The following is a 27,494-nucleotide window of genomic DNA, read 5'->3' as shown; positions in this document are numbered from 1 at the left end:
ATTGAGCTCTATCAGGATGAATAGGACAAGGGATGAAAAAAATCCCAGGTTCTGGCCCCTAAGGGGGGGAAATGGTTATTAAATAAAGTGTAAAAAAAAAAACACCAAAATATTAAGTATGAATCACCCCCTTTCCCAATTTCACATATAAAATGTATAAATACTAAATAAACATATTACATATCGCCACGTCAAAAGTCAAAACTATTAAAATATTTAAAAAAATCTATGCGGTGAACGCCGGATCAGAAAAAAATAAATAAAAACTGTGCGATTCGCCATTTTTTAAAATGCGGAATGCACGTGGCTTTTTTGGTTTATTTTTTTCGCGTGGCATCGAATGGTATCGAAACCGAATCAAAAATTTGGTATCGCAACAACTCTATATACCACAATATAATTTGAAATACAAAGTAAAAAAATACAGCATTAATACTAATCGGTTTTTGGTTGTAGGGTTTTTGTCTAAATCCATTTAAAGGCTAATTATGCATTTAAAGGGTATTTTATTTTTTTACATTCCAAACCGGTGAAGAGAAGTATACTTGCCTGCCATTGGACGCTCCGTTATGGCACTATGGGTCCTGACTTGTTTTCATGGGACCTGTGGTCTCCGTCTGTAAACTTCCTGAATGGACAGCGTCATATGCACCACTGCAGCCAATGACTAGGCTTAGTGGCGACGTGACCCAGCAGTGATGTACTGCTTGGGGGCGTGTTACTGCACAGGTTGGTGACATGTGGGGACCGGAAATGCTTTGAAGACTGGTCAGGACCTACAGAGCCAAGCCCAAGCAGTGGGGAGCAGGTAAATATACTTCGCTTCACAGGTGTGGTGGGATGAGGGACATCATATAGTACATGAGAACCAGCCCTGTACCTCACATGTATCCACATTCATTGCTCTGCTAGATTTATATCAAGCTGACAGCTCAAGGGGAGTGACTTTTCTGCTGCCGCTAAGGGGGCGTGTCTCAGATCTCCCTATCACAACTCAGGAAGCAGTTGAAGGATGAAACTGAGCATGTGTCGGCCTTCTAAGTGAGCAGGACAACGAAATAAGAAGAAAACAAACAGCAGGTGGCGCTATGCAGATACATTTAATTGGATAACTCACTGGCTATGCAAAATTTTTAATTATATGCCATTACATAAGTATTCAGCTCCAGGTGCTGGTTTGAAAACTGTAGAAAATTTTTCATGGGACAACCTCTATAATGACCAATACCATACTTTATTTGTAATTGACCTCATGGTCTGTGTTCTATAGCTTACACCCACCTAAAACAGCCGAGATGGAAGGTAACTCTAGTCCTGGCCGTTTAATCACTTAGATGCTGGGATATAAGTGGTTAGAAAGGGCTTCATTCAGTCTACCATGACAACCCTACCCAATTTTCTCGTTAATGTCTTTGGGAACACAGCACCATGGATTATACGCCCAGCTACCACTAGGAGGCGACACTAGATATCAAAAAGGTTGGCTCCGCCCAGGTGGAGGGTCTCCCCTCATAGGTCCCGCTCACCCCCTACATCCTGGTTTTCTCCCAGGACGGGGCTAGCACTGAGGGAAACACCTCAGGTTTTTCCTGCCTCATCAAGGGACTCCTCTGCACCAAGTCTGACTCTGAACAGAGCATCAGGCGGTCTTCCACCATACAGAATCTCTCTGGGTGGTCAAAGACAAATGTCCACTGAGGAACCTATCCTTTCCAGGTTGGTACCCCCTTTAGTGGATTTTCAGATGGAATTCCCCTGGTTGCATAGGTAATTATCCACACAGGTAAGTCAGCTTGCCATCTCTCCAGTAGTTGGTGCTTTACCCGCCACCGTGTTTAGCACGCCGGCCCACCTATGTGGTGTCCCAGGTACCTTCCCCTTCACAGGGGGGTACTCGTACCACTGCCAAATGCTGTATCTGGCAGACTTTCCTGGTTCCAATGCATATCCTTTTCAGCAGGAGTAATTTCACTATTTCCAGGGGCTATATTCAACACGCCCTCCTAGTCGGAGAGTGTTCCAGGCCACCGTATTACTTCTTCAGATGCTGTAGGCACCATGCAACCATATTACTCCCTTATCAAGCGGAGTACCTGTACCATCTTTAGATGCTATATCAATTTCACCTGTCTATTTATTTCTAATGTGCTCCATGCACTAGATTACTCCATTATTGGGTGGAGTATCCGTACCATCTTCAGACGCTAAAGCCATTTCACTTGTCTGGTACTAGTGTGCACCATGTAGCCACATTACTCCGTTATTGGGTGGAGTTACTTGTACCATCTCCAGAGGCTGTAGCCATTACACCTGTCTGGTTCTAGTGTGCACTATGCAGCCGTATTTCTCCCTTATCAGGCGAAGTACAGATGCCATCTTCAGATGCTGTAGCTATTGCACCTGTCTGGTTCTAATGTGCACCATGCAGAGGTGGAGTACCTGTACTATCTCCAAATGCTGTAGCCATTACACCTGTCTGCTTCTAGTGTGCATAACGCAGTCCTATAACTCCTTTATCAAGCGGAGTACCTATACCAGTTCCAGATGCTGTAGCCAAGTCTCCACTCCCATTATAGTGTGCATCATGCAGCCAGATTACTCCTATTCTCAGGCGGAGTATTTATAGTATCTCTAAGTGCTGTGCCCTATTGGTACGATCTGTGGCCCATACAGCTCCTGCATTGCCCTTTCCTGGCTCTAATGAGCACTAGGCAATCATGTGGCCCCTCTTCATGCGGAGTGATGGTACCATCCCCAGACGCTGTATTCATCACTCTGTTCTGGTTCTAGTATGCATCTGGCACCCATTACCGTCGTCTTTGACAGTGTACTTGTACTATCCCAAGGCGCTGTATACGTCAAACCATCCTGGTGGTAATATGTAACTGGTAACTATATGTTCCCCCCCCCTCCTGGGTGGAGTACAGTTGCAGTTGTTAGATCCAGTATATGGCTGGCCTGTTCAGATCTTGCACCCGGTGCAGTACCTCCTGAGCCAGGCCCTCTGAGTGCACCAAGTCTTCTCATTGCCCCTGTACTAGCTGAGTTTTACCTATTGTCTGACACACTTTTTAACAAGACTTCTCAGTCCTGTTATGCACCAGACAACCTCACTCCCTCCAGCATGGGCAGGTTGTTGGCTATCATGCTAGGTTTGTTCTTTGTCAACCCTACAAAGTACTACTGTATTCTGCGCTGCCACGTTACCCCATTTCATGGATGGAGTACTCGCGTTGTTGTTACTGCCTCTCTGCTTTGTTTGCACAGAGTTACATGGTCCAGTCCTAGCAGAGTACCTGGATCACCACGGGATGTTCTAGCCTGCAGTTATACGAAGTATTGTGAACACCAGCCGCTACTGCAGTTTTCAGGTCATCGCTGGATGTCCTCTCTGATATGGCTGTGACAGGACTAGTGAGCTCCACACACCTACTTGGTGGGTGGAATTTTCCGCTGCTCACTCTGGTATCGGACAGGGTCCCGTAGTTCTTCCATGGTCCGGGCGTTCTTGGTACTCCCTTATGTTTCTGATTAGTGTGCTACATGACAGAAGTGCCGTTTGCGTGTGCCTTGCCGTTGTCTGGACCTGTAAGTTTCTCCCCCTTCCTTGGGGATTTTATTGTGCTCTGCTGGTAGCTGATTTCTGCATGTCAGTGTAGTCTCTCAAATTCTGCATCCTTTTCTGACATATGGATGTCTGGTGAGTCGTTTACAAAATCCAGGGTGCTGTACTTGCCCCTTCCGGGGCCGTGTTATACAATATGCTAGTCACTACACTTGGGATGGTTGGTTAACCAGGGCTGATGTTTTTTTCCATATGGTTGCTACATTTCATTTTTCCTTCGATAATCTGGCTAATATTGTCCTTATGTGGTCCAGTTCTGTGGACCCTACTTGAGCCTCTGACTGGGTAATCCTGCTTGGAGTCCCTGCCCCAATGGTTTTTAGGCCATCTAGCTACCCTGGCCTTCACTGGCCGATTCCCTCTGGGAAAGCTACTCATGGCATCTCTGACCGCACATGCTCTGTATGACAGCTGCTTCTTTAGGCCCGGTTTGGTTCTTTTCCCTCCTGGGTCCCCATAGGCTTGTTTCCCAGGTTCAGGTCATGGTACCTCAGAGTTGTTGCTCCTGTTTGCAATTTACATTCATTTTGGCCACTTCTGGGATGGAGCTTTCCCTCGATTTTAAGAACTGTTCCTCCTTAGGCTGTTTGGAGTCCTCTCTCTCCTACTCCAATATCTCTGACGAGTGTGTCTCCACTTGTATCACCAGGGCCTGGAACTGGTTCCTTTTTTTCTGAGGCTTCATTTGGCCAGGGATTCTCTGGTCTTACATTTCACAGTAATGTTTTGTTCCAGTTTTTCTGAGGCTCGATTCTTGCCTCCTTTGTACGGGACGCACGTCTTTACGTTCCCTTCTCCTGGCCATTACCGAGGACCCCCTCCTCCCCCAGAGGCTGGCTGCTTTCTCTGGCAGGATGGGGTTTCCACTTTCCTCTAGGGCAGTGATGGCGAACCTATGGCACGGGTGATTATAGATAAATGATAAAGTACATGGAAGATATGTTATATTAGTATTCAGGGTAAATGGCCGTGTTGGCACTTCGCGATAAATAAGTGAGATTTGGGTTGCAGTTTGGGCACTCTGTCTCTAAAAGGTTCACCATCACTGCTCTAGGGTGTTTCTCTCCGCCCCCCCCTTTCAGTGGAAGGAGGCTTGCTCCCTTCCCATGGTGAGTCTTTGCTATTCTTTCTCTCAATCGTTCAGCCTCCAGTGCTTCCCCTGGCCTTCACATGGTGTTTGCCACGGACAGGCCATGTTTTTGGTCTGAGACGATTTAGAGTTTTTACTTTGCCGGATCCTCTTACTGGTCGGGTTCCCTTGCTTCCAGTCCTTATGGTATCGCCTTCCTTTTGCCAAGGGAGGGTCCACTGGGTCTTCCTTTAGCTTGTCTCTAGGAAGTTTTTTCCGGTTCAGGACTGCTCCTGTCCTTTTCCCAGGCATTTTATCTCCCACCTGGACCCCTTATAGTCTATATGCAGAGCGCTAGGTAATTACCAACAGACGCCTTCCAGTTGTGCTGCTCTCCTGTTTCTTCAGGGGGAGCCTTGGCTCTTCCAGACCCTTCCTCTGGCTCTCTAGTGCACACTTATTCAACTCTTGGTTCTTGCACAGGACATCTAGCCCTGCTCCCTATTCTCTAGCTTCTTATTTTTCCCACCTTTGGTGGAGCTGGGTGTTTTTTCCTTGTTCCCTTCTTGCATATGGCCTTTTTTCCCAGGCACTTGTCCTTGGAATTTCTTTGAAATCTTCCTGGTCCTGGAGCCTCTCAGCCCACTTCCTTAGTTTTCTATCTACCATTTCAGGCTATGGCCTCTTCTGGTCCTGTTGGGTCACATGGTTATCCTGCACCTGAGATTTCCTTCCCAATCTCGGGGACTGCTTTGGGGCGTCCCGTGGTGCTGTCCCCCAATGACATTAACAAGAGGAGTTTTGTACTCGCCGTAAAATCCGTTTCTCGTTCAATTCATTGGGGGACACAGATCCCACCCTTTGTTTTCATTCTCTTTCTGTCACCGGGCTGCTGCTCTTTCTTACACGGTCCACGACATGTTGGTTCTTTGCTTTTGTTTCTTTCTCCTACTGCTATTGGTACAAACTGATTAGCCTAGTGTCTGTTGAGAGGGTATAGCCCACCTGGGCGGAGCCAACCTTTTTGATATCTAGTGGTAGCTGGGCGTATACCTATGGTGCTGTGTCCCCCAATGAATTGAACGAGAAATGGATTTTATGGTGAGTACAAAAATCCAATTTTTACCTTCGTATGGGAGCCAGGGCATAGTGTTCCTATTACTCCCTGTGATTGGCAGGGTGTAATAGGGTATTGCTAAAATCGTAGAAGTTTTTTAGTGCAGTCAGTGATCAAGGTTCGATTGCCATAATGGGCAAAAAAAAGGGGGGGGGGATTTTATTTTATTTTTTCTCGAAAAGCCCTTTTTTCATTTATCTTTTAAAAAAATAAACAACCTTGCACTCAAAACTGACACTGAAAACTTGTAGCAAACATGAGGACAGAAGAGAGATTTAAGTTTAGTGGATTTTAAAGCTTGGATACATATGTAGTAGGCTGTCAGTCATGTGAAGTATTAGTTCTGTAGGTACTCATTCTTTGGTTATAAACTAGAATTTTGCATTCTCTGACAGCAGCCAGCAATCTTGATAATAATGAGAGATAAAAAATATAATCTTTTGTTACCTTATGATTAAGGCATGCTTCACTATGTGTTCTCAATGAGGAGAGTGGAATAGGCGTCCGGCAGGCTCCTCTGGCAGTGGCTTATGTCCCATGAGATTAAAGGGGTTGTCTCACTTCAGTAAGTGGCATTTATCAATACAAGGCATTTGTTAATACAAGGCACTTACTAATGTATTGTAATTGCTTCCTTTGCTGGCTGGATTCATTTTTCCATCACATTATACACTGCTCGTTTCCATCGTTACAGACCACCCTACAATCCAGCAGTGGTGGTCATGATGCACACTAAAGGAAAAAGCATCAGCCTCTCTGATGGCCGGGACCGTGGGAGTGTGCATAGGCTGGTGCTTTTTCCTATATTGTGCAAGTACGACCACCACTGATGGATTGCAGGGTGGTCGTAACCATGGAAACGAGCAGTGTTATAATGTGATGGAAAAATGAATCCAGCCAGCAAAGAAAGCAATATGGATAATAACAATACATTAGTAAGTGGCTTGTATTAACTTTCTCTACATGATCAATGCCACTTACTGAAGTGAGACAACCCCTTTAAAGGATTGGAGCATGTTGAAATCCAACATCCCTATCCTTCATTATGTGCTGAAAGCTTGGGACACCACCGTACACATTAGATGGTTGGCTGGTATTGTTAACCTAACATGTATGACCATCTTTAGGCCGTCTGGTTCAATATATATTTGTAAATTACCTGATGATCTTTATCTCTCTTGTACCCTTGGTGTAAGGAAAGGATGGGTGTGGGTCTGATCTTTGGGACACCACTGTTGCCCAGACCTGTTTTCCTTGGCCCCTGTTCTTGGCTGGGTGGCAGGATAAGCATGGGCTGGCTGTCTCCTTAGAGGTGAATGTGGCCATTTCTGACATCTCTATTTAACTCCATGAAGATGGACCTTCCATACTCCTCCTTCTACCCAGACGTGAATAGGATAAAGGATCGTTTGTTCTCAGCAATGATGGAGGCAGCCCCATTATTAAAGGGGTTTTTAGTCTCTTAACTCTGTTGATGACATATAGTTCAGGTTAGGTCATCAGTGTCAGATTGGTGGAGGTCCGACACCAAGCACCCCCACAATCAGCTGTTTTCGGCAGCTACCAGTGCCGGAAACAAAACAGTGGATATAGCCAGAAGTAGACGGTGCATTATATACCTTGACGAATAATAGTTTTTTTCTGAAATTATTTATTGGTGCAAATACTCTTTTAATTACGCCATCTATGGTATTAAGAATGTCTGTCTTCACAAGGGCTTCATGTTAAAGCCTTGCGTTTTATTTCGTTGTATTGTTTATCCCATCCTGGCCAAAAGTCTGTGTACTTGAATGTTACAGCAGGAAATGCCTGTGACTATGGCAGATATTCAAGATACTTTCCCCTTTGAGGAGATGCTTAATGTCTTGTATTACTTATAAATAAAACATAAGCATATTGTCTTGTTAGTTTTCGTGAAGAAGTCTTTGTGAAAGTTAATAAATACTCAAAATTGTTGCTTTGAATTTTCATCCTGTAGAAGACTGGTTGACAACGAAAGGCAATAATGCTGAATGTTGTTGCTGTGAAAACTGCTTGCAGCAGCTTCAGAGATACAAGAAGGACTGTCAGGAACTTCGAGGCAAACTGGATAAAGCCTGTCGGCATCTTCAGCAAGCAGTGAAGGACCAGAAACTGAAAGCAGAGCAGTTTAAAAGTGAGTACAAACACATGCATAGAGTGCAGCATACTGTTCACCCATGTTACCTACATCTCGCTGCTGAGCATTTGCTACATTTGCATCCTGTGTATTCCATCCTCTAAAAAGATCTAATTATATCAGCAACATAAACTTTCTTTGTAGCTGTGGAACTAGAATTTATGTGATGGGAGATCAGGCTGTTTATCTCATGGTATTACTTAGATTGTTGATTCTCAAACATATGAACATTTAAGAAACTTCCAAAACTGCTTCCCAAGGACCCCTTACTCCCACTTTTACATCAAACAGGCTTGTTGCCCCAATTCCGAGAATCTATGAGCATTCTGAAATGGGTTACCAATGTAAATGTATCTGTAAGGGCTAGCACTGTTTTATGTGGATCCCCTGAATAGGTTCCACAGAATACTGGTTGAGAAACAATACCCTATATCTGGCGGTGAATCCGCTGAAGATATGAACAGACGCAGGTCTCTACATAACTTCGGCGCATCCAGCGGCAATCTAAAGGGAAGACCGCTCCCGAGCTGTCTTACATTTGGACCACTTTTGGACCACTTTTTTAGGCCTGAAGCGAGCAGGGAAAATTTGCAGATTGCGGCGTAAATAACCTTTGCGCCACAATCTGCACCAGTAATACACTTAGTATAGGCGTATTTCTGGATAATAAATGACCCCCAAACATCGAAGAATATGTTCACATCAGCATTTGAAACCCGACAGGTTGTTCCACTGCCGTCACAGCCTGCCGGGTCTCAAATGCTGATGTGAACATATTCTTAGATGTCATAATACATACAAGTAAATCTAACATACTTTGGGGTTCACTGTATCCAGCACAGCTGACAGTGCCGGGAACTGGCGTATTCCTATTGACTACAATGGTATCCCTTGGTGATCCGGACTCTTTCTGGCATCAATGCCCGTTTTCAGCCGAACAAATACCCCTGTATGCAGCAGTTTTGGTCTGGCAGACAGCTGGCATTTATGCTAGAACAGGCTACTGTAACAACCTAAGTAATTCCTGATAAGTTTTCATTTAATTTCAGATCATGAAATTGTTGCCCATACGCTCAGGAAAGAAAATGCTGAGCTGCATAAAACTCTTGAAGAAATGAAAAGTAACGGCACATCACAAAGGTGAGGTTTTCTTAGCTTTTTTTTTTTTATATTCTGGTTATATTAGCGAGGCATGTGTGTGTTTTTATGAAAACATTGTTTCTCGCCCAGTTTCCTTGGGGGACACAGAAGACCTTGGGTATAGCTCATCTCCATAGGAGGCGTGACACTAAGTGAAAGCTGTTAAGCCCCTCCTCCACAGCTATACCCTCAGCCTGGAGAGAGAGACTGCCAGTTTTTTGCTTAGTGTCCAAGGAGGCAAGACACTCCCTGCTCTGCAGGGCTGGTTTCTCCTTGTTTAAATTTTAGATTTTTACTTTTTTCTTTTCTTTTTGTTCCAGATCATCAGGGATAACAGAGACGCACTAGACCTCTCTGTTCTCCCGGGGTTGAGCTGCGCCAGTGCCGGTCACCCGCACTGCTGCCTCCCCCACAGAAGACAAGGTGGATCAGGGCAGCCCAGCTCCCCTACATCCCGCCAGCGCAAGGGTCGCCCGCACGCCAAGTCCCTCTTCCAGCGTCCTGCCACTACGGTGCCAGTAGCTGAAGGGGCGACCCTGCTGGAATGGACCGAGGGTGAAGACGGCTGTGGTAAGAGAGAGGCTTCTCCAGCCCTACGTCCCCCACCCCCCCACCCTGGTCTCCTGCGTGCCTGACCCCCATATTGGGCCTCTAGTCCCCTGCTGGATCTATGCTGGCCCCTGGGGTGCCGCAGAGCGGCAATCTCCTTCTCCCCCCCCCCCCCCCCCCTGCCTGGCTCCCATAGACATGCAGCCAGTGGCTGTCTCCACAGCCAGCTACAGAAGCGGCAACATAGTTTATTTCTCTATTAGCACAGGCACCCGGTCTCTGGGTCCCCCCCTACATCTCCTACCGGAGTGTTGCTCCAGGCCTGAGGCTCCTGACGGCTGTGGAGTAAGGCCTCTCCTCCGGCCGACATTAGTATTCCGGTGCGGCCGGGCGCCGCAAAATCTTAGCCCAGGCTCCGCGGCCTGCTAGGCCGCCATTCCGGGTCCCTGACTTTTCCGGCCGGCGGGGTGGGCTCCCGCGGCCGGCAAGCCGCCATTCCGAGCCCCTGACTCTTCCGGCCGGCGGGGTGGGCTCCCGCGGCCGGCAAGCCGCCATTCTGGGCCCCTGACTCTTCCGGCCGGCGGGGTGGGCTCCCGCGGCCGGCTTTGGGCTTGACTTCTAGGCCCAGCAGGCCCCGGCCGACCGTCGGTGCCGGTCGGTGGGGCTCCGCAAATTTTGGCCCAGGCTTCGCGGCCTGCTGGGCCGCAATTCCGACCGGCCCGCGGGGTGGGCACCCGCGGCCGGTTTGATGCGCCACTCCGCCTCAGGTCCCGGCGGTACATACCGGGCGCCGCAAATTTAGACCCCGGCTTCACGGCCTACTAGGCCGCAAAATTCCGGCCTCTGGTGGAGGTGGCGGGAACTTCTCCAGGCGCGAATTTTTCCCGCCGGGAGGTTCCTCCGCCCCCAGGGGATCGCAGCGCCGCCCTCCAGGCCGGATCCATGTTAACCCTTTGGGTACAGGCCGGATCCCAATGGGCCTGTATGGCTGGCCCCCCTTTTTCCTTTTTCCTGACTATCTGTGCCCCATATGGTGGCCCCCTTTAGCCTCAGAGAGGCTGTGTTTTTAATTAAAAAAAAATAAATAAAAAAATTAATAATAACAGATTTCTTTTGGACTGCGCAGGACGCTGCAGCCTCATCAGTAGTGCTGCATGTCTGCATGCCCTCTTTCCACAGGCGGCATAGTGTTGCGCTCCCAACCTGCGTCGCTGCTAGGGCATTTCCCCTTTTAGGCGGTTTTCCTGCCCTCTTCCAGGATACGGCGCTGGCCAAGTGCATGCGGCCCTTCCGTAGGCAGCATTCATCATCTCTCTAGTTATGGTGCCTGCCATGTGCATCCCCCCCCTCCTAGGCGGGATACTGCACTCTCCCTGGCTGCCGGCTGGCCATGTGCATGACCCCCTTTTAGGCGGAATACTGCACCTTCACCGGATACGGTGCTGGCCATGTGCACGACCCCCTTCCATAGGCGGAATGCTGCACTCTCTATGGATTTGCTGCCAGCCATGTGCACGACCCCCTTCTCTAGGCGGAACGCTGCACTCTCGCTGGATTCACTGCCGGCCATGTGCGTGACCCCCTTCCATGGGCGGAACGCGGCGCTCTCACTGGATTCGCTGTCGGCCATGCGCGTGACCCCCTTCCATGGGCGGAACGCAGCGCTCTCACTGGATTAGTTGCCGATCATGTGCATGACCCCACTTTTTAGGCGGAATACTGCACTCTCACCGGATACGGTACTGGCTATGTGCACGACCCCCTTCCATAGGCGGAACGCTGCACTCTCTCTGATGGGCTATGATGTACTTATGTACTATGTTACTATGCTGCACTCTCACTGGTTTCGCTGCCAGCCATAGGCATGACTCAGGCAGCATACATACATCCCTCTGTCTGTGGTTGTTTTCTCGCAGGTACGTTACTGGCCATGTGCATGTACCCCATACATGGCGGGGTGCTTGCACTCTCGCTGGATCCGCTGTCGGCCATATGCATGACCCCTCTTCCGTGGGCGGTGTACGCACTCTCGCTGGATTCGCTGCCTGCCATGGGCATGCCTTCCTTCCTCAGGTGACATACACACATTCTCACTGACTGTGTTTGTCTCTCACCAGTACGTTGCTGGCCATGTGTATGACTCCCATACATGGCGGGTGCACGCACTCTCCCTGGATGAGATGCTGGCCATGTGCATTACCCCCCCATTTTTTCTGGGCGGCATGCTACACTCTCACCGGATACCTTGCTGGCCATGAGCATGGCCCTCTAACATGGGTGGAACGCTTGCACTCCCATTGGATACGGTGCTGGCCTTGTGCGTGACCACCCCACAGTCCATGGGCAGAATTTGGCACGCTCATGAGATTCACGGCTGTCCTTGTATGGCTGTGCTGGACTTGTACATGTCCCCCTTCATTGGCAGAGTAGTTGCACTCTCGCTAAGTCAGTGTTGGGTGTATTATTGCACACTCACTTAATGCTAGGATAACCCTGTGCATGTTCCCCTTTCACTAGGTGGACCTCCTGCGTTCCTGCTGGATTATAGGGTATGTCCTGCTTCTCTGAAGTAGGTACGGCCTTAGGCATCACTCCCTTTTGGGACCGGCCTTTGCACTCTTGCCGACTGCAGTTTGCCAGATACAATTTCCCCTCTTTCGGGGCGGACTGCTTGCGTTCCATCGCATGCTATACTAGGCTTGTGCATAACTCCCTTGCAGGTTACACTTTGCAATTACGTACATGCTGTGGCACTCTGTGGCGAGCCCCCTTTTTCGCTGAATTAACCTTTTTGCAGTGAGCGGACGTTCTTGTGCGTTGTTTGGGCCGTGTATGCCTTCTCCTCCTGTAGGTGGGTTGGCCTTCTCACTGCTTACGGGCTGCTCGTACGTATGCCTCATCTGCTTCCTGCGGCATACTTTTGTTTTCTTGGGATACGATGCTTGCCGCAAGCCTTGCACTCGTCTCTAAGGAGTTCATTCTGTCCACCTGACCCGGACGGGCTCTACTTGCTCTATGCTGCACGGAGCTGGGTGGTACTCATTCATTTAGTTGGCCCTTCATCCCAGGAAGTGTTCGTGGTTCCTAGATGCGTGCCCATTCGTCCTTCCGCGGTATTGCTTCCCTGCGCTAGTGGTCACATGGTCGAGAGTGCTGTTGTCTGGAGCGCCCCTCGAATTCTTCGTTGGCTCCGGCAGGACTGCGGTTCCCTTGCCTGCTCAAATTTCCTCCTCTTCGGATGTAGTGTGGTATGAGTCCTTCCTCTTGGCGCCTCTACGCTTCAGTCTGATCTGCTACCAGGTGCGGGCCGCTTTTCTCGGGAAGGTCATCCAAATTCTCTTGGGTGCTCGATTACCCAGGTCGGAGGACCTCCACCTTGGGTTCTTCAGGGTATTCGCCTTCTGCGAGGCGGTGAACCGGGCATCTCACAGTGTAGCAGGGTTCTGCTTTTGAGCTGTCCTATGGCTTCCCTGTTGCCCACTCCTCCGTTCGGTTGGAGGGTGTTATGCCGGCCTCTGTCTCGACTACCTTATCTCGCTGGCTCTGTTTGGCTCCCGCTCGGTACAGATCACTCCGATGTGGCTTCTGTCCCGCCAGACTTCAGAGGTTGTTCCTTCACTGTCCTCCCCTCTGGGGAGAGCATGGTTGTTCATGTGGATGGTTCCGGTGTTCCTTTTGGCCTCGTACTGTCTCCCTTGTTCACACTGGCTGTATTAGCTGTGCCTATTTACCGAGTCTACCGCGTTCTGTCCTCCCGCTGAGTGCAGATTGCGTTGTCCATTCTAAGACAATGGTCCTGCTGTAGACTTACCTTCTCGGTAACTTGGGGGGACTACCTTTCGGTCCAGATTGTCCTTTGATCTCCCACACCGGGACTGTAGAACATGGCTACATCAGCATGGACTTTAGCCTGTCTTGTCCTGGCATCTGGCGGATACTGGGCGGACCCTTTGGTTCCGTTCCGTCTGTCCTTCTGCTCCCCCACTCGGGTGGATACGGGACAACGTTGCTCGGGGGCCGACGGGACCAGTTTTGTCGACTTCTGCCCGTGTTACTGGTCTGCGCCTGATCACATTGGGTTTTCGCCCGCTTGCCAGGCGACTCCAGCAGGTTCGCTATTGTCCGCTCCTGGCTGTATTTTCGTCCAGGATCTGTCGTAAGACTTATGTTTTTTTTTTTGTCTGGGGTTCTGTGGGAAGCTGTGCATTCCCCACTCTGACTTTTTCTCTCCCCATGGTTCTGTCTTTTTTTCCAGTCCGGCCTGGACCTGGGACTGGGATTCCTTTACTTGAGGTGTCAAGTGTCAGCGCTGTTCTTCCTCTTCCAGCGTTCCCCGGCCCTCTGGGCCTGTCAAGACCTTCTTACTCGAAATGGCTCTTGGGTTCCTCTGTACTGTCCTTCGGTACCGCCCTGGGAACTACATACTGAGCTCTCGGCGCTCCAATCTTTTCCTTGGAGCCGTTACAGAAGTTCTCTCTACCCCGCCTGTCCTGTACGGTTGTGTTTCCGTATCAGTCGTGTCTCTGACGGGTGCCTGAATGGCCCCTTTTTTGTTCTGAGCCTTCTGTCTTTTCCCAGGACAGGGCTGTTTCTACATCCCGTTCCTTCCTTCTGAAGGTGGTATTGCCTTTCGCTTCAACACTTCACCGATTTGGACGTTGTTTGGGCCTTGCCGGTTTTACTTGGAGATCTCCGACTCTTGTCGACGTTCGGTCTCTTGGGTTTCCTGGAGGTCCGCGCTTAGAGTTGACGGACTCCAGGGTGGTTTTCCTCTGCTTTATCAGATTGGCTATTGCTGAGGTTACCGCACCGAGGGCAGGATTCTGCCTTGCTGTCACCGTTCATTTCACCAGAGCGGTCGGTGCCTCCTGGGCCGGAGGCATTGGGCTTCGGCCATGCATTTGAGCAAGGCGGCCACAGGTCTTCCTTGCACGCTTTACAGAGTTCTACAGGGTGCATACTCTGGCTTCGGCGTATGCTGCCTTGGTCCGCCTGGGTCTGCAGGCGGCGGTTCCTTGATGCCTTCGGGTGCTTCGCCTTGGAGCTGTGGTCCCTCCCCTTTTGGACTGCTTTTGAACGTCCCAAGGTCTTCTGTGTCCCCCAAGGAAACTGGGCGAGAAAACGAGATTTTTGTATAACTTACCAGTAAAATCTCTTTCTCGCTCTTTCCTTGGGGGACACAGCACCCACCCATTCATTGTTTTTCTCTACATGGTTTCCGAGTTTGTGTTACCCGTTGGGTAGTTGGCTTGTTGGTTCCTTGTTGGACTTTGCCTTTTCTCACTGCTTGGACACGCAACTGGCAGTCTCTCTCTCCAGGCTGAGGGTATAGCTGTGGAGGAGGGGCTTAACAGCTTTCACTTAGTGTCACGCCTCCTATGGAGATGAGCTATACCAAGGTCTTCTGTGTCCCCCAAGGAAAGAGCGAGAAAGAGATTTTACTGGTAAGTTATACAAAAATCTCGTTTTCGTTTTTTTTCTTAAGGTTCCCTTTATCTTAGATTTGAGGAACTTTCTTAGATTTGATAATGATAAGTTTAATATGCAGGTGAAACTTGAAAATTAGAATATCGTGCAAAAGTCCATTTATTTCCGTAATGCAACTTAAAAGGAATTGCATTAATGCAACTTAAAATTAGAATTTTGTGAAAAGGTTCAATATTCTAGGCTCAGTGTCGCACTCTAGTCAGCTAATTAATCCATACCCCCTGAGCAAAGGATAACTGAGATTGTGACTTTGGGGTTTCATAAGCTGTAGGCCATAATCATCTAAATTATACCAAATAAAGGCTTGAAATATCTCGCTTTGCATGTAATGAGTCTATCTCATATGTTAGTTTCGCCTTTTAACTTGCATTACTGAAAGAAATGAACTTTGCACGATATTCTAATTTTTCGAGTTTCACCTGTAGTGCTTTTATTAGGGATCGACCAAATATCGGTTTTACCGATATCGGCCGATATTCAGGATTTTCAAAGTTATCGCCATCTATTTTGCCGATTAACTAATCGGGAACATGGATCGCGCTGCTGTCAGCGTGATCCGTGTTCCCTCAGCAGCACAGGGTAGAAGGAAGCAGTGTCTCCCTCCCCTTGTGCCGCTGCCACCAATGAAAGGAAAGAGGAGTGGAGGGGCTGTGGTCACTGCGCCAGCAATGTTAACTCACTCATTCATTCAAATTCAACAGGAGGCGGGAGCTGGCTGCAGAATCATATAGCTGCACCCGACCTCTATGACAAGTAGCTGCCATCCACGGCAGTTAACCCCTGCCGCACCTTAGCTAACGCTCATACAGGTCGGGTGCGGCTATATGATTCTGCAGCCAGCTCCCGCCTCCTGTATATGAATTAATGGGCTAGTTATTTTCATTGGTGGCGCAGTGTGCCCCCCAACCCCAGTATTGAAAACATTGGTGGCGCCACCCAAGCCCCTCAGTATTAATCATTGGTGGCAGTGGCCACATGGTCCCCTCCTCCTCATTGGTGGCAGTGGCAGCTTCTGATTGGAGCCCCAGCAGTGTAAGCCTGGGGCTCCGATCGGTTACCATGGCAGCCAGGACGCTACTGAAGCCCTGACTGCCATGGTAATCTCCCTGCTGCTGTGTGTACTATGCACAGGGCAGCAGGGACAGTGTGAAGTCCTATTCACCCGGATAGAGATCTATCAGGGTGAATAGGACAAGGGTTCTAGCCCCTAAAGGCTAAAAGTTAGTAAAAAATAAAAAAATATATAAAAAAAACACACACCAAATATTAAGTATAAATGAAAAAGAGATTTACAAAAAAAAGCTACACATTAACAATAAACATATTCATGTTCAGCAGATTTGTATTAGGAATTTTTAGTTTTTTTCAAAAATGAAAATGCACAGAATATCGGTATAAATTATCGGCCTGAAAGTTCAGATTATTGGTATCTGTATCAGCTCTAAAAAATCAAGATCGGTCGATCCCTATCTTTTATATACTGCAGAGTGCTTATGACATGAACATATGAAACTGGACTCTCGTAAGTGTCACATTCACTGCACTTATACATCACTACAGTGAGGTTTTGTGACAAAATGTCGGTAGTGAGAAGGAATTGGCCGTCTTGGTGTACTTTCACCCTAGCGTTATTCTTTTCAGGTATTGAAATCCGGTAAAGGGTCTCAATGCCGGAAAAAACACATCAGTTTTGTCCTAATGCATTCTGAATGGAAAGTAATTTGTTCAGTATGCATCAGGATGTCTTCTGTTCTGTCGCTTGCTGCAGTATTTTTTCCGGACAAAATCCTGGAACACTGCCTGATCCGACATTCATTTCCATAGAGATGTATTAATGCCGGATCTGGTACCAAGTGTTCCGGAAATTGCCGCATTGCCGGACCCGGTTTTCCGGTCTGCGCATGCGCCAGGACATAGGAGGAGCTATTTTTGCTTTTGATCTTTGAAAAAAATTTAATACCGAATCTGTTATTCCAGATGAGACGGATCCGGTAAAAACATGTTTGTGTTTGCGCACGCTAGTGTGAAAGTACCCTTAGCCTGGTGTTCGGTTATATAAATGTGTCAGAAATCCACTGTTCTTGTATATTTCACAATAGCCTAAACATTTTTTTTGCTCTTTTAATTGTAGTTCTCAGCAAGATGAGAGTTCAGAGAAGGGCTGTGCTCTGTGTAAAGGAAATGCACTAGAAGAAATGCGTGCTCAATATATCAAAGCAGTGGACAAAATAAAAAGTGAGTTGACAACCAGAAATTTATCTTCACAAAAACTTTAATGTGATGGTGGCATAGTTTAATTTTTAAAATATCTGTGATTGATCCAATTTTGTAACATATCCCTCGACCAAGGCTGTGTTTTTGCGTACGACAGAGGTATACATTGGGAGTATTCCTCAACGTATGTCTCCAAAGTATCCATAGGTCCTCGTGCATGAAGAGTGTATGCCAAAAGTGTGTACTTTTGACATAAGCTAGATTCTGATTTGCATATCACTATATAGGGAAGAATAGACTACTACGTACTGACACCCCAAAAATAAGTATACTGCATAGTATATAAATTTTTAACAATAGGAGCCTGTGAACGATTTATTGTACTGTGTGCTTATACAGTGGGATTTGTCTCAGCCCTCCAATGGAGGTATGCGCCAGGAGATCGTACCTTGGGCTCAAAACAAGATGTAGGCAAAGCTTTAAGCTAGTATTACACGAACACTTGTTAGCGATGATCTGTTAGTGTGATACTGCTGCTGATTTCCCGATGAACAGCAATCCAGATTTTTAAAGGGAACCTGTCACCTGGATTTTGTGAATAGAGCTGAGGACATGGGTAGCTAGATAGCCGCTAGCACATCCGCAATACCCAGTCCCCATAGCTCTGTGTGCTTTTATTGTGTAAAAAAAAATATATTTGATACATATGCAAATTAACCTGAGATGAGTCCTGTCCCTGAGAATGAATGGAGCGACCGGGTGCATGCTCGACCTGCCGTTCCATTGGGAGAGCAGGACGTCTGTTCTTAGGATTAGTTATCCTTATCTCTGGATATTCTTGTGTGTTACTATCCAGTCAGCAGTAAACCACTACTTGGTAGCTTTCCTTTGGACAAACAAAAGATAAATCTACAAGTAAAAGTAATAAAGTAGATTTTCCACAATGGACATTTGCCCACATCCACAGGAGAAATGTACCGGTCAGTAGAATAGGGGTCTTACGCCTATTCCTCCAGGACCACCATGAAGAGGATTTTGAATGGAGTAGCGGTTAAAGAGGACCTTTCATCAGTTTTGACATAAGCTAATTATGGTATTACCTTGTAGTGCGGCCCCCGCTGATGCCATGAGTGTATTTTTTATTAAATTTTTTTCAAACACTCAGCCCCCCCCCCCCCCCCCGGTCATTTGCTGTGGCCCCCTGATGATTTGGCGCCCTGGATCACGCTCACAGCCAGGGATAAGGAGACTCCCACAGCAGAAGATTGCGTCTCCTCCCTGTTGCGAGTTTACTGCTCGTTATAATACAGCGGGCCAAATCATCGGGGGGCCACAGTGGACGAACAGGGGGGGGGGGGGGGTCCTTTGAAAAAAAAAATACACCCATAGCATCAGTGAGGGCCGCCCTACAAGGTAATAACATAATTAGCCTATGTCAAAACTGATGAAAGGTCCTCTTTAAGCATGCATGGTTCTGCTCTATTCAAAGCCTGTGGGACTGACGGAAGCAGCCGAGTACAGTGCGTGGTTTTCGGTCAGACCCATAGAGTTAAAATGGAGTGGCAGAGCACATGCTCGCCTGCGGTTGTGTGTAGTGAGGAGATAAGACTGCCCCCTGTTCTAGTGATTAGTGGGGTAATAAATGCCTTCAATGAATAAATTAATACTAACACCACTATGTACATTAACACCATAAAGTTTTGCTTCTTCTTGTCTATCGCTCTCATTTATCCCCACTGAGATCAGTTTTGCATCTTGTCTCACATGGACACAATACATTTGTCCCTGCTTGTGATGAGGTTCCTAGTCTAGAAACTCGCTGCTTGCTTTTATTCTGAATTACCTCGGTTGCTTTGCGCAGACCATGCACTAGAGTTTTCTTTCCTTTTCAATTAAGCAGATGACATGCTTCGTTACATACATGAAAGCAAGGGAAGAGCAGCTGAAATGTTGAAAAATGAAGTTCTAAGAGAACGGCAGGAAACTGCTAGGAAAATGCGCAAGTATTACTTGACCTGTCTGCAGCAGTTACTAAAGGACGACGGCAAGAATGAGGGGTGAGTATCTCGCAGAAACATGTCTGTGTATACTAAATAAAACTGACCAATAATATTCAAAAACGGTAAGGAAGGCAGGATGAGGCAGAGTGCAATCGCTAACCACAAATGCAATGCATGTGGGGTATGTCACAATTCACAAATACATCAGGGAAATATACCACAAGTACCCAGAAACAACCCGTTAGTGCATGACTACCCGCCACTCCTCACTGTCCAGCGGCCCACCACCCACAAGCTTCCTTTGGAGAGGTTACTGCTTGGCCTAGATTTACAGTAAAAATACACAGAGCAGTGCCACACGCTGCTGCAACCATACCAACATGAGTTTTGAAATAGCTTGTTAAATGGGCGCACAACTTTGTCATAATATCAGTTTATACTGCACAACTGTGTGTTTATTCACATGATTGTTAATGATTGCATTACTCGCAAAATGTCGCCAATTAACAAGCTCAAACCTTGAACAAGGCTGCGCTATGTCGTCTTCCACTTTTTTTTTTTTTTTTTCCCCATAAGGCGCACCTAGGTTTTACAGGAGGAAAGTAAGAAAAAAATTTTTTTTTCATCAGACCTCAGTTCATACCCCCAATGTTATTCAGATCTCAGACCAAAAAAAATAAATCCACTCTCCTCTCTTGCTCCGGACACTGTCGCCGCCATCCTAAAATCTAGCGCTCTTCCTGCCATGCTGTGCTGTGACCCGACATCACACTGAGGTCACAGAGCGCGCAGATGTCCGCATGCTGTGCACAGGTCACAGAACAGCATGCAGCAGCTGAAGACCAAAAAGCGGTGAATACAGAGCCCGCACAGGGAGTGCTGCATTCACTGCTTCCCGGTCCTACTGTACATTATGGAAGCGCTCATTAGTATCTGTCCCATAAGACACGCTGACATTTTTCCCCCCAATTTTTTTTTTGTGAAAAGGTGCGTCTTATAAGTCCAAAAATACTGTATATGCAATGCAACACTTTTACAAAAAGAAATTCATCCCGACTGTGCACACACACCTAGGTGTAAAAGTGCTAACGTTTTGGTCAATATAAAAGTTGATGGCAATGTTGTATGTCAAGGTACATGCAGTCATATTTGTCGCAGCATGAAAGTAAATTTGACAACATTTATCTTCGACATGGGCTAAAATAACGCCACTATTGGTCATTTTTTTTTTTTCCCGTCAACAAAATTGCTATCTGACCACCAGGATATAGTCCAAAACTCAGATTTATAGATGTTCTGTGTGCAGTTTCATTTGGCAGGTACAGAACAGAAATACATGTACAGATAACAGTAACTGATTTACAGTTCATTACTGTATTAATAGTATTTAATCTGTTTCTTAGAGCTGAAAAGAAAATAATGAATGCTGCAAGCAAGTTGGCAACTATGGCAAAAGTGCTTGAAACTCCTATCTCCCAGAAAACACAAAGCAGAAACTTACGTCTAGGTATGTATGGATTCCCTTTGTCAAACACCTTGGGGGAGATTTATCAAAACTGGCCCATAGCAACCAATCAAATTCCACCTTTCATTTTGCCAAGGAGCTCTTTCTTTTTATTTGGGGAGAATTGTAAAAAGTAATATAGATAGATAGATAGATAGATAGATAGATAGATATTTTTTTTCAAACTACAGTGTATTCAAAAAGTCTTCAAACCTTTTCATTTATTTTTCATATTTTGTTGTTGCATTGAGTTAACATAAAAAATAATAATAATCAAGTGTTCCCCATCATTTTGCACTTAATAGCTCATAATGAGAAAGTGAAAACTGAATTTTAGAAATGTTTACAAAATTATTAGAAGGTATTCAGACCCTTTGCTGTCACACTTGAAATTTAACTCCTTCCCATTTCTCTTAATCATCTTTGAGATGTTTCTACTCCTTGATTTGGACTTCACTGGTGGTAAATTCAGTTGATTGGATATGGTTTGGAAAGACACAACACTGTCAATATAAGGTCCTACAGTTGACACAGCAAAAAAACAAGCAATGAGGAGGAAAGAACTGCCTGTAAAGCTGAGATACATGCTTGTGGAGGCACAGATCTGGAGAAAGGTAAAAAACTAAATTCAGTTGTACTGAAAGTTCCCAAGAGCACAGTGGCCTCCATAATTCTTAAATGGAAGAAGTATGGAACAATCAGGAATCTTCCTAGAGCTGGCTTCCCCACCAAACTAATCGGGGGAGAAGGAACTTGGTAAGAGAGGTGATCAAGAACCCAATGGTCACTATAGCTGAGCTCCAAAGATCCTGAGTGCAGATGATTGACCTGTTGGAAGTTTCTGCCATTATTACAACACAATCTGGGCTTCATGACAGAGTGGCCAGAAAGAAGCCTTTCCTCCGTAAAAGACGCTGGAAAGCCTGCTTAGAAACAAGATTTTCTGGTCTGATGAAACGAAGATTGAACTTTTTGGCCTCAATTATAAGCGTCATGTCTGAAGGAAATCAAGCACTTCTCATCCAGTACCATCCCTACAGTGAAGCATGGTGGTGCCAGCATCATGCTGTGCGGGTGTTTTTCAGCAGTTGGGACGGGGAGACTGTGGTCAGTTTTGAGGGAAAGCTGAATAGTGCAAATTTCAGAGAGATTCTTAATGAAAACTTGATCCAGAGTGCTGTGGAACTCAGACTGGGTTGAAGATTCACCTTCCAACAAGACAATGACTCAGCACACAGCCAAGACAACAAAGGAGTGGCTTAGGGACAACTGTGTGAATGTCCATGAGTGGCCCAGCCAGAGACCGTACTTGAACCCAATCAAACATCTCTGGAGAGACCTGTAAATTGGCTATCCACATGCTGTCCCCACCCAACCTGATGCGGAGCTTGGGAGGATCTGCAGAGAACAATGGCAGAAAATCCCCAAATCCAGATGTGCAAAGCTTGTGACGACATACCCAAGAACAGTGGAGGCTCTGATCACCGCCAAAGGTGCTTCAACTGAGTACTAAGTAAAGGTTCTGCATATGTACAGTATGTCGATGCAATATTTTAGCTTTTCTTTTTTAATAAATTTGCAACGATTTCTAAAATTCAGTTTTCACTTTCTCATTATGGCGTATTAAGTGCAGAATAAAGGGGGGGGACGACCTAGCAGCTCTGCCTTGTTATCATCTGATCGCCTGTTCTAATATTGCAGAGATGGCCAACCTGCGGCTCTCCAGCTTTGAAAAACTACAACTCCCACCATGTCCTGCTGTAGGCAGTCTAGGCATGCTGGGAGATGTAGTCTTGCAACAGCTGGAGAGCCCCCTCTGGTTGGGGAATATCCTTTTCCTCTGTTCCCTACATAGTTCCCATTGAGCGCTATGCACAGAAAAAGAAGGCAAAGGTGATAAACTGCTTATGTCTTCTCCTTGTGGTCCCCGACTATCACCGATGTGCTCCTGCTAATGTGCAGGCTCTGTACATGTATGGTGCTCTGTATTAAAGAGCTGCACCAGTCTCTGTACATGTACAGATTTTGGTCATGTAGAGCTACAATGTGACGAGACTAGTCACAAATGGCAACAAGACTGTGTATAGTCTTGCCAACATTTGCAAATTCTTAGTTGCATTGGCGTCCTCTTTGGTTGCAATCTGGAATATAAGGGACAGCCCTGCTTATACAGTAATTTTTGAAGAAATGGGGTTGACCCAAAAGGTGAAAACACTTGTTTTGTACAACGTTCCAGTCATCTTCTGTAAATTAGAGTAGTACACGTAAAGCTACATGAGTTGGTCACTAGAAATGAATTCCTGTCTGTTTAACCTGTCTCTTGCCTATCTATCCTATTCATGTATCCACCATTTGACAGGTGAGTGTGGTGTCTTGACATCACACTGTAACTCATTGTAGATTAAGATGCAAATGAGCTCTCAAGCTCCGCCTCTAATGCCACCAGATGTAAGGCAGTTACCCTATAAGTTAATGTTCAACCTTTTTAAATAGGCCTTGAGACATGACTTGGATCAAAAATAAGCCAGCACCTCATCTGCAGACAGCTGTTTCGGGGTGATTGTAGATGCTCTGTTCCCAAGGAGAGAGAGAACCCCCAAATCCTGTCTTGGGCTTCTCATCCACTTAAGCCAGTACTCACTGCTTTGCACTGATGAGGGGCAATCACCCCGAAACAGCTGTCTGCAGATGAGGTGCTGGCTTATCTAATATCCAAGTCATGTCTCAAGGCCTATTTAAATGGTTGAACATTGACTTGTAGGATATCTGCCTTACATCTGGTGTCAATAGAGGTAGAGCTTGTTAAGACCTCATTTGTATCCCTTTCTTCCCAGAATTCCAGAGGAGCATGTACGGCCTGAAACTCTCCTCATACCGGTTAAGGCGCTCTTTCCCCAAGGAGAGAGAGAGAGTACACCCCTTCCCCCCCCCCCCAAATCATTGTAGATTGTGATGGAATAAATATAGGTGTTAGATTTTTAATATATATCTTGATCTATATTAGGGTTAGCAGTGAACCAAGATGAAACTGAGCCTGAAACCATTAAACCAATGAAGAATGTTCTAAGATGTTCAAGTGACAGATCAACCGATCCAAGCACAGAACAGAAAACGCTGGATGAGCTCATCAGGAGGCATATGAAAGAGAAGCTGGATGGAGGAAGATTCCCTAATGGTGAAGATTCTGCTGCCATTGAACATGAAGTGTTAAAACAATATGGAATGGACTGTGTCGAGCACAAACCTCCACCAGCGCGTGCAGGACAGGCTATGAGTACACCCTTTGAGGGCCTTGATCTTAATAGTCCAAACACTAATGTAGATTCTCTCCAGGTCGCATTTTATAAGCAGAGTGAGCCGTCTGTTTTACATGGACTGAGAGATCGCTCATGCCATGGAAATCCAAAGTGCCGATCAGATAGACAAAAGTTTGAGCTCCAAGAAACTCCAGTGCGGGATGAGAATGGAAGCAATGACTGGAGCTGTTTGAATAGTAAAGGTCCCTTTTTGACCCGGACTACGCAAATCCCTTTAACCAATTCGAAGGCACAGTCTCAAAATCCAAACACTCCTGTGAATGTTTCAGGAGCAGGTTTATTTTCCTTTGTGGAGGGAAGTCATGATACCTTTGGCAGCAGATATGAAGGTCAGAATCACTCTGCACACATTGTAAAGAAGAGAGATCAGACTCCTAGTACACAGCATTCTAGTAAAGTTATGGGTCACCCGCCTACAGCTGTTGAATCTAAGCCATACTCAGATGTAGGTCGAGGCAGCCAACTACCTTCACGGAAATTATTGTTGGATTTTGCAACCCCTCAGCAAGACAGCGGCTTTGACAGTCCATTGCCTATTTAAATAGTTCTGACTGACCAAGAAAGCACTCAAAAATCTTTTACGGCTTGACCATTTTTTGTTCCAGCTGTGCAGGTTCTCTTCCAAATTTTACTGCAAAATGTATTGACTAATTTATTTTCTCTGTATATAGTCCTGTGCTTTTTTTTTACATGTTGTTTTTGTATATTTGTGAGTGTGTCTGAAGATTTTTATTTTTGTATTCTGCCTGTTTTTACCTAATTATGTTATTTAAATAAAGATCATTTTTATTTTAACCACGTTTTATGTAACATATGGGGCTGGGGCTGGGAATTTCCAGTGGTAATAAGCTGAATTTTCTAAGAAAAATAGTGAGCTGTTGAAAAGTGGAGCAGTGCATCCACAAAGATGATCTTGAGTTAAGCACAGAGGGAACACATTAGTGTTACTAGGCAGGAGTGAAGGGAATACTATAGCACAAAAGGGTTTCCACTTATAACAGCAATGAAGGAAGATAAAAGTGGGCTTCACCTGGCGCTGACAGTAACAATAGTTAAGACGAGCACTCTTCTAGGTCTTTTATTGCAATGGGTAAAATACAACGCGTTTCTGGACCGAACTGGTGCCTTCTTCAGGGTGATTGTATAACGCGTATTTCTTGCCCATATTCATTGGGGGACACAGGAACCGTGGGTATAGCTATGTCCTCTAGGAGGCGTTGACACTAGTAAAAGCTGTTAGCTCCTCCCCTGGCAACTATACCCCTCCAGCCTGGAGAGAGAGCTTCAGTTCTTTCTAGTGTCAATAGGAGGCAAGACCTCCATGCAGGGAAGCTCCTGAAGATTTATTTATTTATTTATTTATTTTTCTGCTTTTAGGTGGGAAACTGGTCGCCTCGCCTCTGTTCTCTCGTGGGGAGCACGCCAACGTTGATTTGCCACGCTGCCTCATCCCCCCACAAGAAGACAAGGTGGACCAGGGCAGCCTCGCTCCCTGTATCCCGCCAGCAAAGGGGTCACCCGTCCAAGTCCCTATTCCAGCTTCCTGCCACTACGGTGCCAGTAGCTGAAGAAAGGGTGGCCCTGCTGGACCAGAGGAAGGGTGAAGATGGCGGCTGGACAGATAAGTAGATGCCTGGTCCTGGTAAGAGCTGTTACACCTTTCCTCAGGTTACTGTATCCCTCCAGTCTCAGATATCTCCGGTTTTTCACCATGTCTGATCCCCCTGGGGTTCTTCCGCGGCCAATAGCTGTTCACTATGCCTGCTCTATATGTCAGGTTAAATTCCCTTGCGGACAACAGGATTCTGTCTGCACTGCTTGTCAGACGCTCAGGCAGGCGCTCCCCCTCTGGCATCTAAGTTACCCGACTGGGCCAAAACGCTCTCTCAGGCGGTGGAAAACCTTGCTCAAAGCTCCCAATCCACCCTATCTATAGTGGGTCGCTTGGTTGAGAATCTGCCAACGGCGCAGGATGCGCCTCCCTCAGATGCACCCTCCAGAGCTTCTGGCTACTCCCCCCCCCCCCCCCCCCCCCCCCCCCCAAGTCACTTCCCCCCGGTGATTCCGTCAGCGCACGGCATTCACAAAAGCGTCCCAGAGTGCACCATGTTCCTTCCTCTGACTCATCTCCCTCTCCACCACGTGTACGGTCTCACTCAGGTTTTTCTTCTCCTGGAGACGTGTCGTCCGACGGTGAGGTTGAGTACTTGGATTTGGATGCGGAGCAGTCTTCTAAGTTGGCCTTCACTGTGGATAGCCTCATTGCTGCCATCCGCGACACCTTCCGGGTGCAGGACGATCCCTCCCCACTGACCAGCAGGGGGTGTCCTTCTTCCGTCCAAAACAGGCCTCAAAAGTATTTCCTCGCCATAAAGATTTTTTCAGCAGTGGTTTCCCAGGTTTGGGAACACCCAGACATGCGTTTTTCCGCCCCCAAAAAACTGAACGTCCTATTTCCTTTTCCAGCGGACTGCATTTCCACGTGGACATTCCCTCCTAAGGTGGGCCCACCTGTAGCACGGCTAGCCAAAAATACGGCTATTCCGATAGCTGTTGGATCCTCCCTTCAGTCCGCTGAAGATCGCTGGATGGAATCCTTGACGAAGTCCCTCTTTGCAGCCACGGGGTCAGCCCTCAGGCCCGTGTTCACCTCCGCATGGGTGGCAAAGGCAATTTCCGAGTGGGGCAGCCAGCTCGACCAGGACTTAGTATCCGAGGTCCCTGCTCGGGACCTCCGATCCTTGGCGCAGCTGATCATTCAGGAAGGGAAGTACCTCTGAGAGGCGCCCCTGGACGCCTTGTGCCCTCATCGCGCGCTCTTTGGCGCTTGAAGGTGTGGGCAGCGGACGCGACTTCCAAGCGTTCTTTGGTCGGTCTCCCCTTTGCTGGCACCCGTCTCTGGTTCTCGGCTGGACAAAATTATTTCTGAGGCCACAGGTGGCAAGAGCACCCATCTTCCACAGCCTAGGGCCAAGCGGGCCTCTCACGTTAGGTCAGGTTCCTCACGTGGCAGACCTTTTCGTAGATTCGCCCTCCTGGCGTCCCAGACCTCAGGCCGCTCGACCCCCTGCGGCTTAGCAGGCCTCAGCCTGAAGGTGCGTCCCCGCCTAACAGGGTGGGGGGGCCGCCTCCTCCTCTTCCAGGACGTCTGGTGGGCCCACGTGTCCAACGCTTGGGCGCTCGAGATTGTATCCTCGGGATATCTGATAGAGTTCCTGTCTCTTCCCCCAGACAGGTTTTTTCAATCCTGTCTTCCACGGGACCCTGAGCGGGCAGCCGCCTTTTCCCAGGCCATTCAGTCCCCCCTGGACCAG

At 47.2% G+C, this 27,494-nt stretch overlaps 1 protein-coding gene across 6 annotated transcripts in view; it reads left to right on the top strand.

Moving 5' to 3' along the window:
- Positions 1-24,953, top strand: part of CEP152 (centrosomal protein 152) — a 66,016-nt gene extending 41,063 nt beyond the window's left edge. For 4 of the 6 annotated variants that reach the window (XM_040414002.1, XM_040414005.1, XM_040414003.1 and 1 more), the window contains exons 23-28: positions 7,790-7,966; positions 9,019-9,109; positions 17,277-17,380; positions 19,257-19,416; positions 20,763-20,866; positions 23,868-24,953. In XM_040414002.1, coding sequence (XP_040269936.1) covers positions 7,790-7,966; positions 9,019-9,109; positions 17,277-17,380; positions 19,257-19,416; positions 20,763-20,866; positions 23,868-24,721 — 1,490 coding nt within the window. In that variant the 3' untranslated portion in view covers positions 24,722-24,953. Of the gene's footprint in view, positions 1-7,789; positions 7,967-9,018; positions 9,110-17,276; positions 17,381-19,256; positions 19,417-20,623; positions 20,867-23,867 lie in introns of all 6 variants that reach the window. The other 2 variants (XR_005775590.1, XM_040414006.1) reach the window with 2 other exon arrangements.
- The last annotated feature ends 2,541 nt before the right edge of the window (positions 24,954-27,494 follow it).

The sequence above is a fragment of the Bufo bufo genome, chromosome 1 (genome assembly GCF_905171765.1).
Source record: "Bufo bufo chromosome 1, aBufBuf1.1, whole genome shotgun sequence".
Lineage (NCBI taxonomy): Eukaryota > Metazoa > Chordata > Amphibia > Anura > Bufonidae > Bufo > Bufo bufo.
This window is presented reverse-complemented; position numbering and strand designations above follow the sequence as displayed.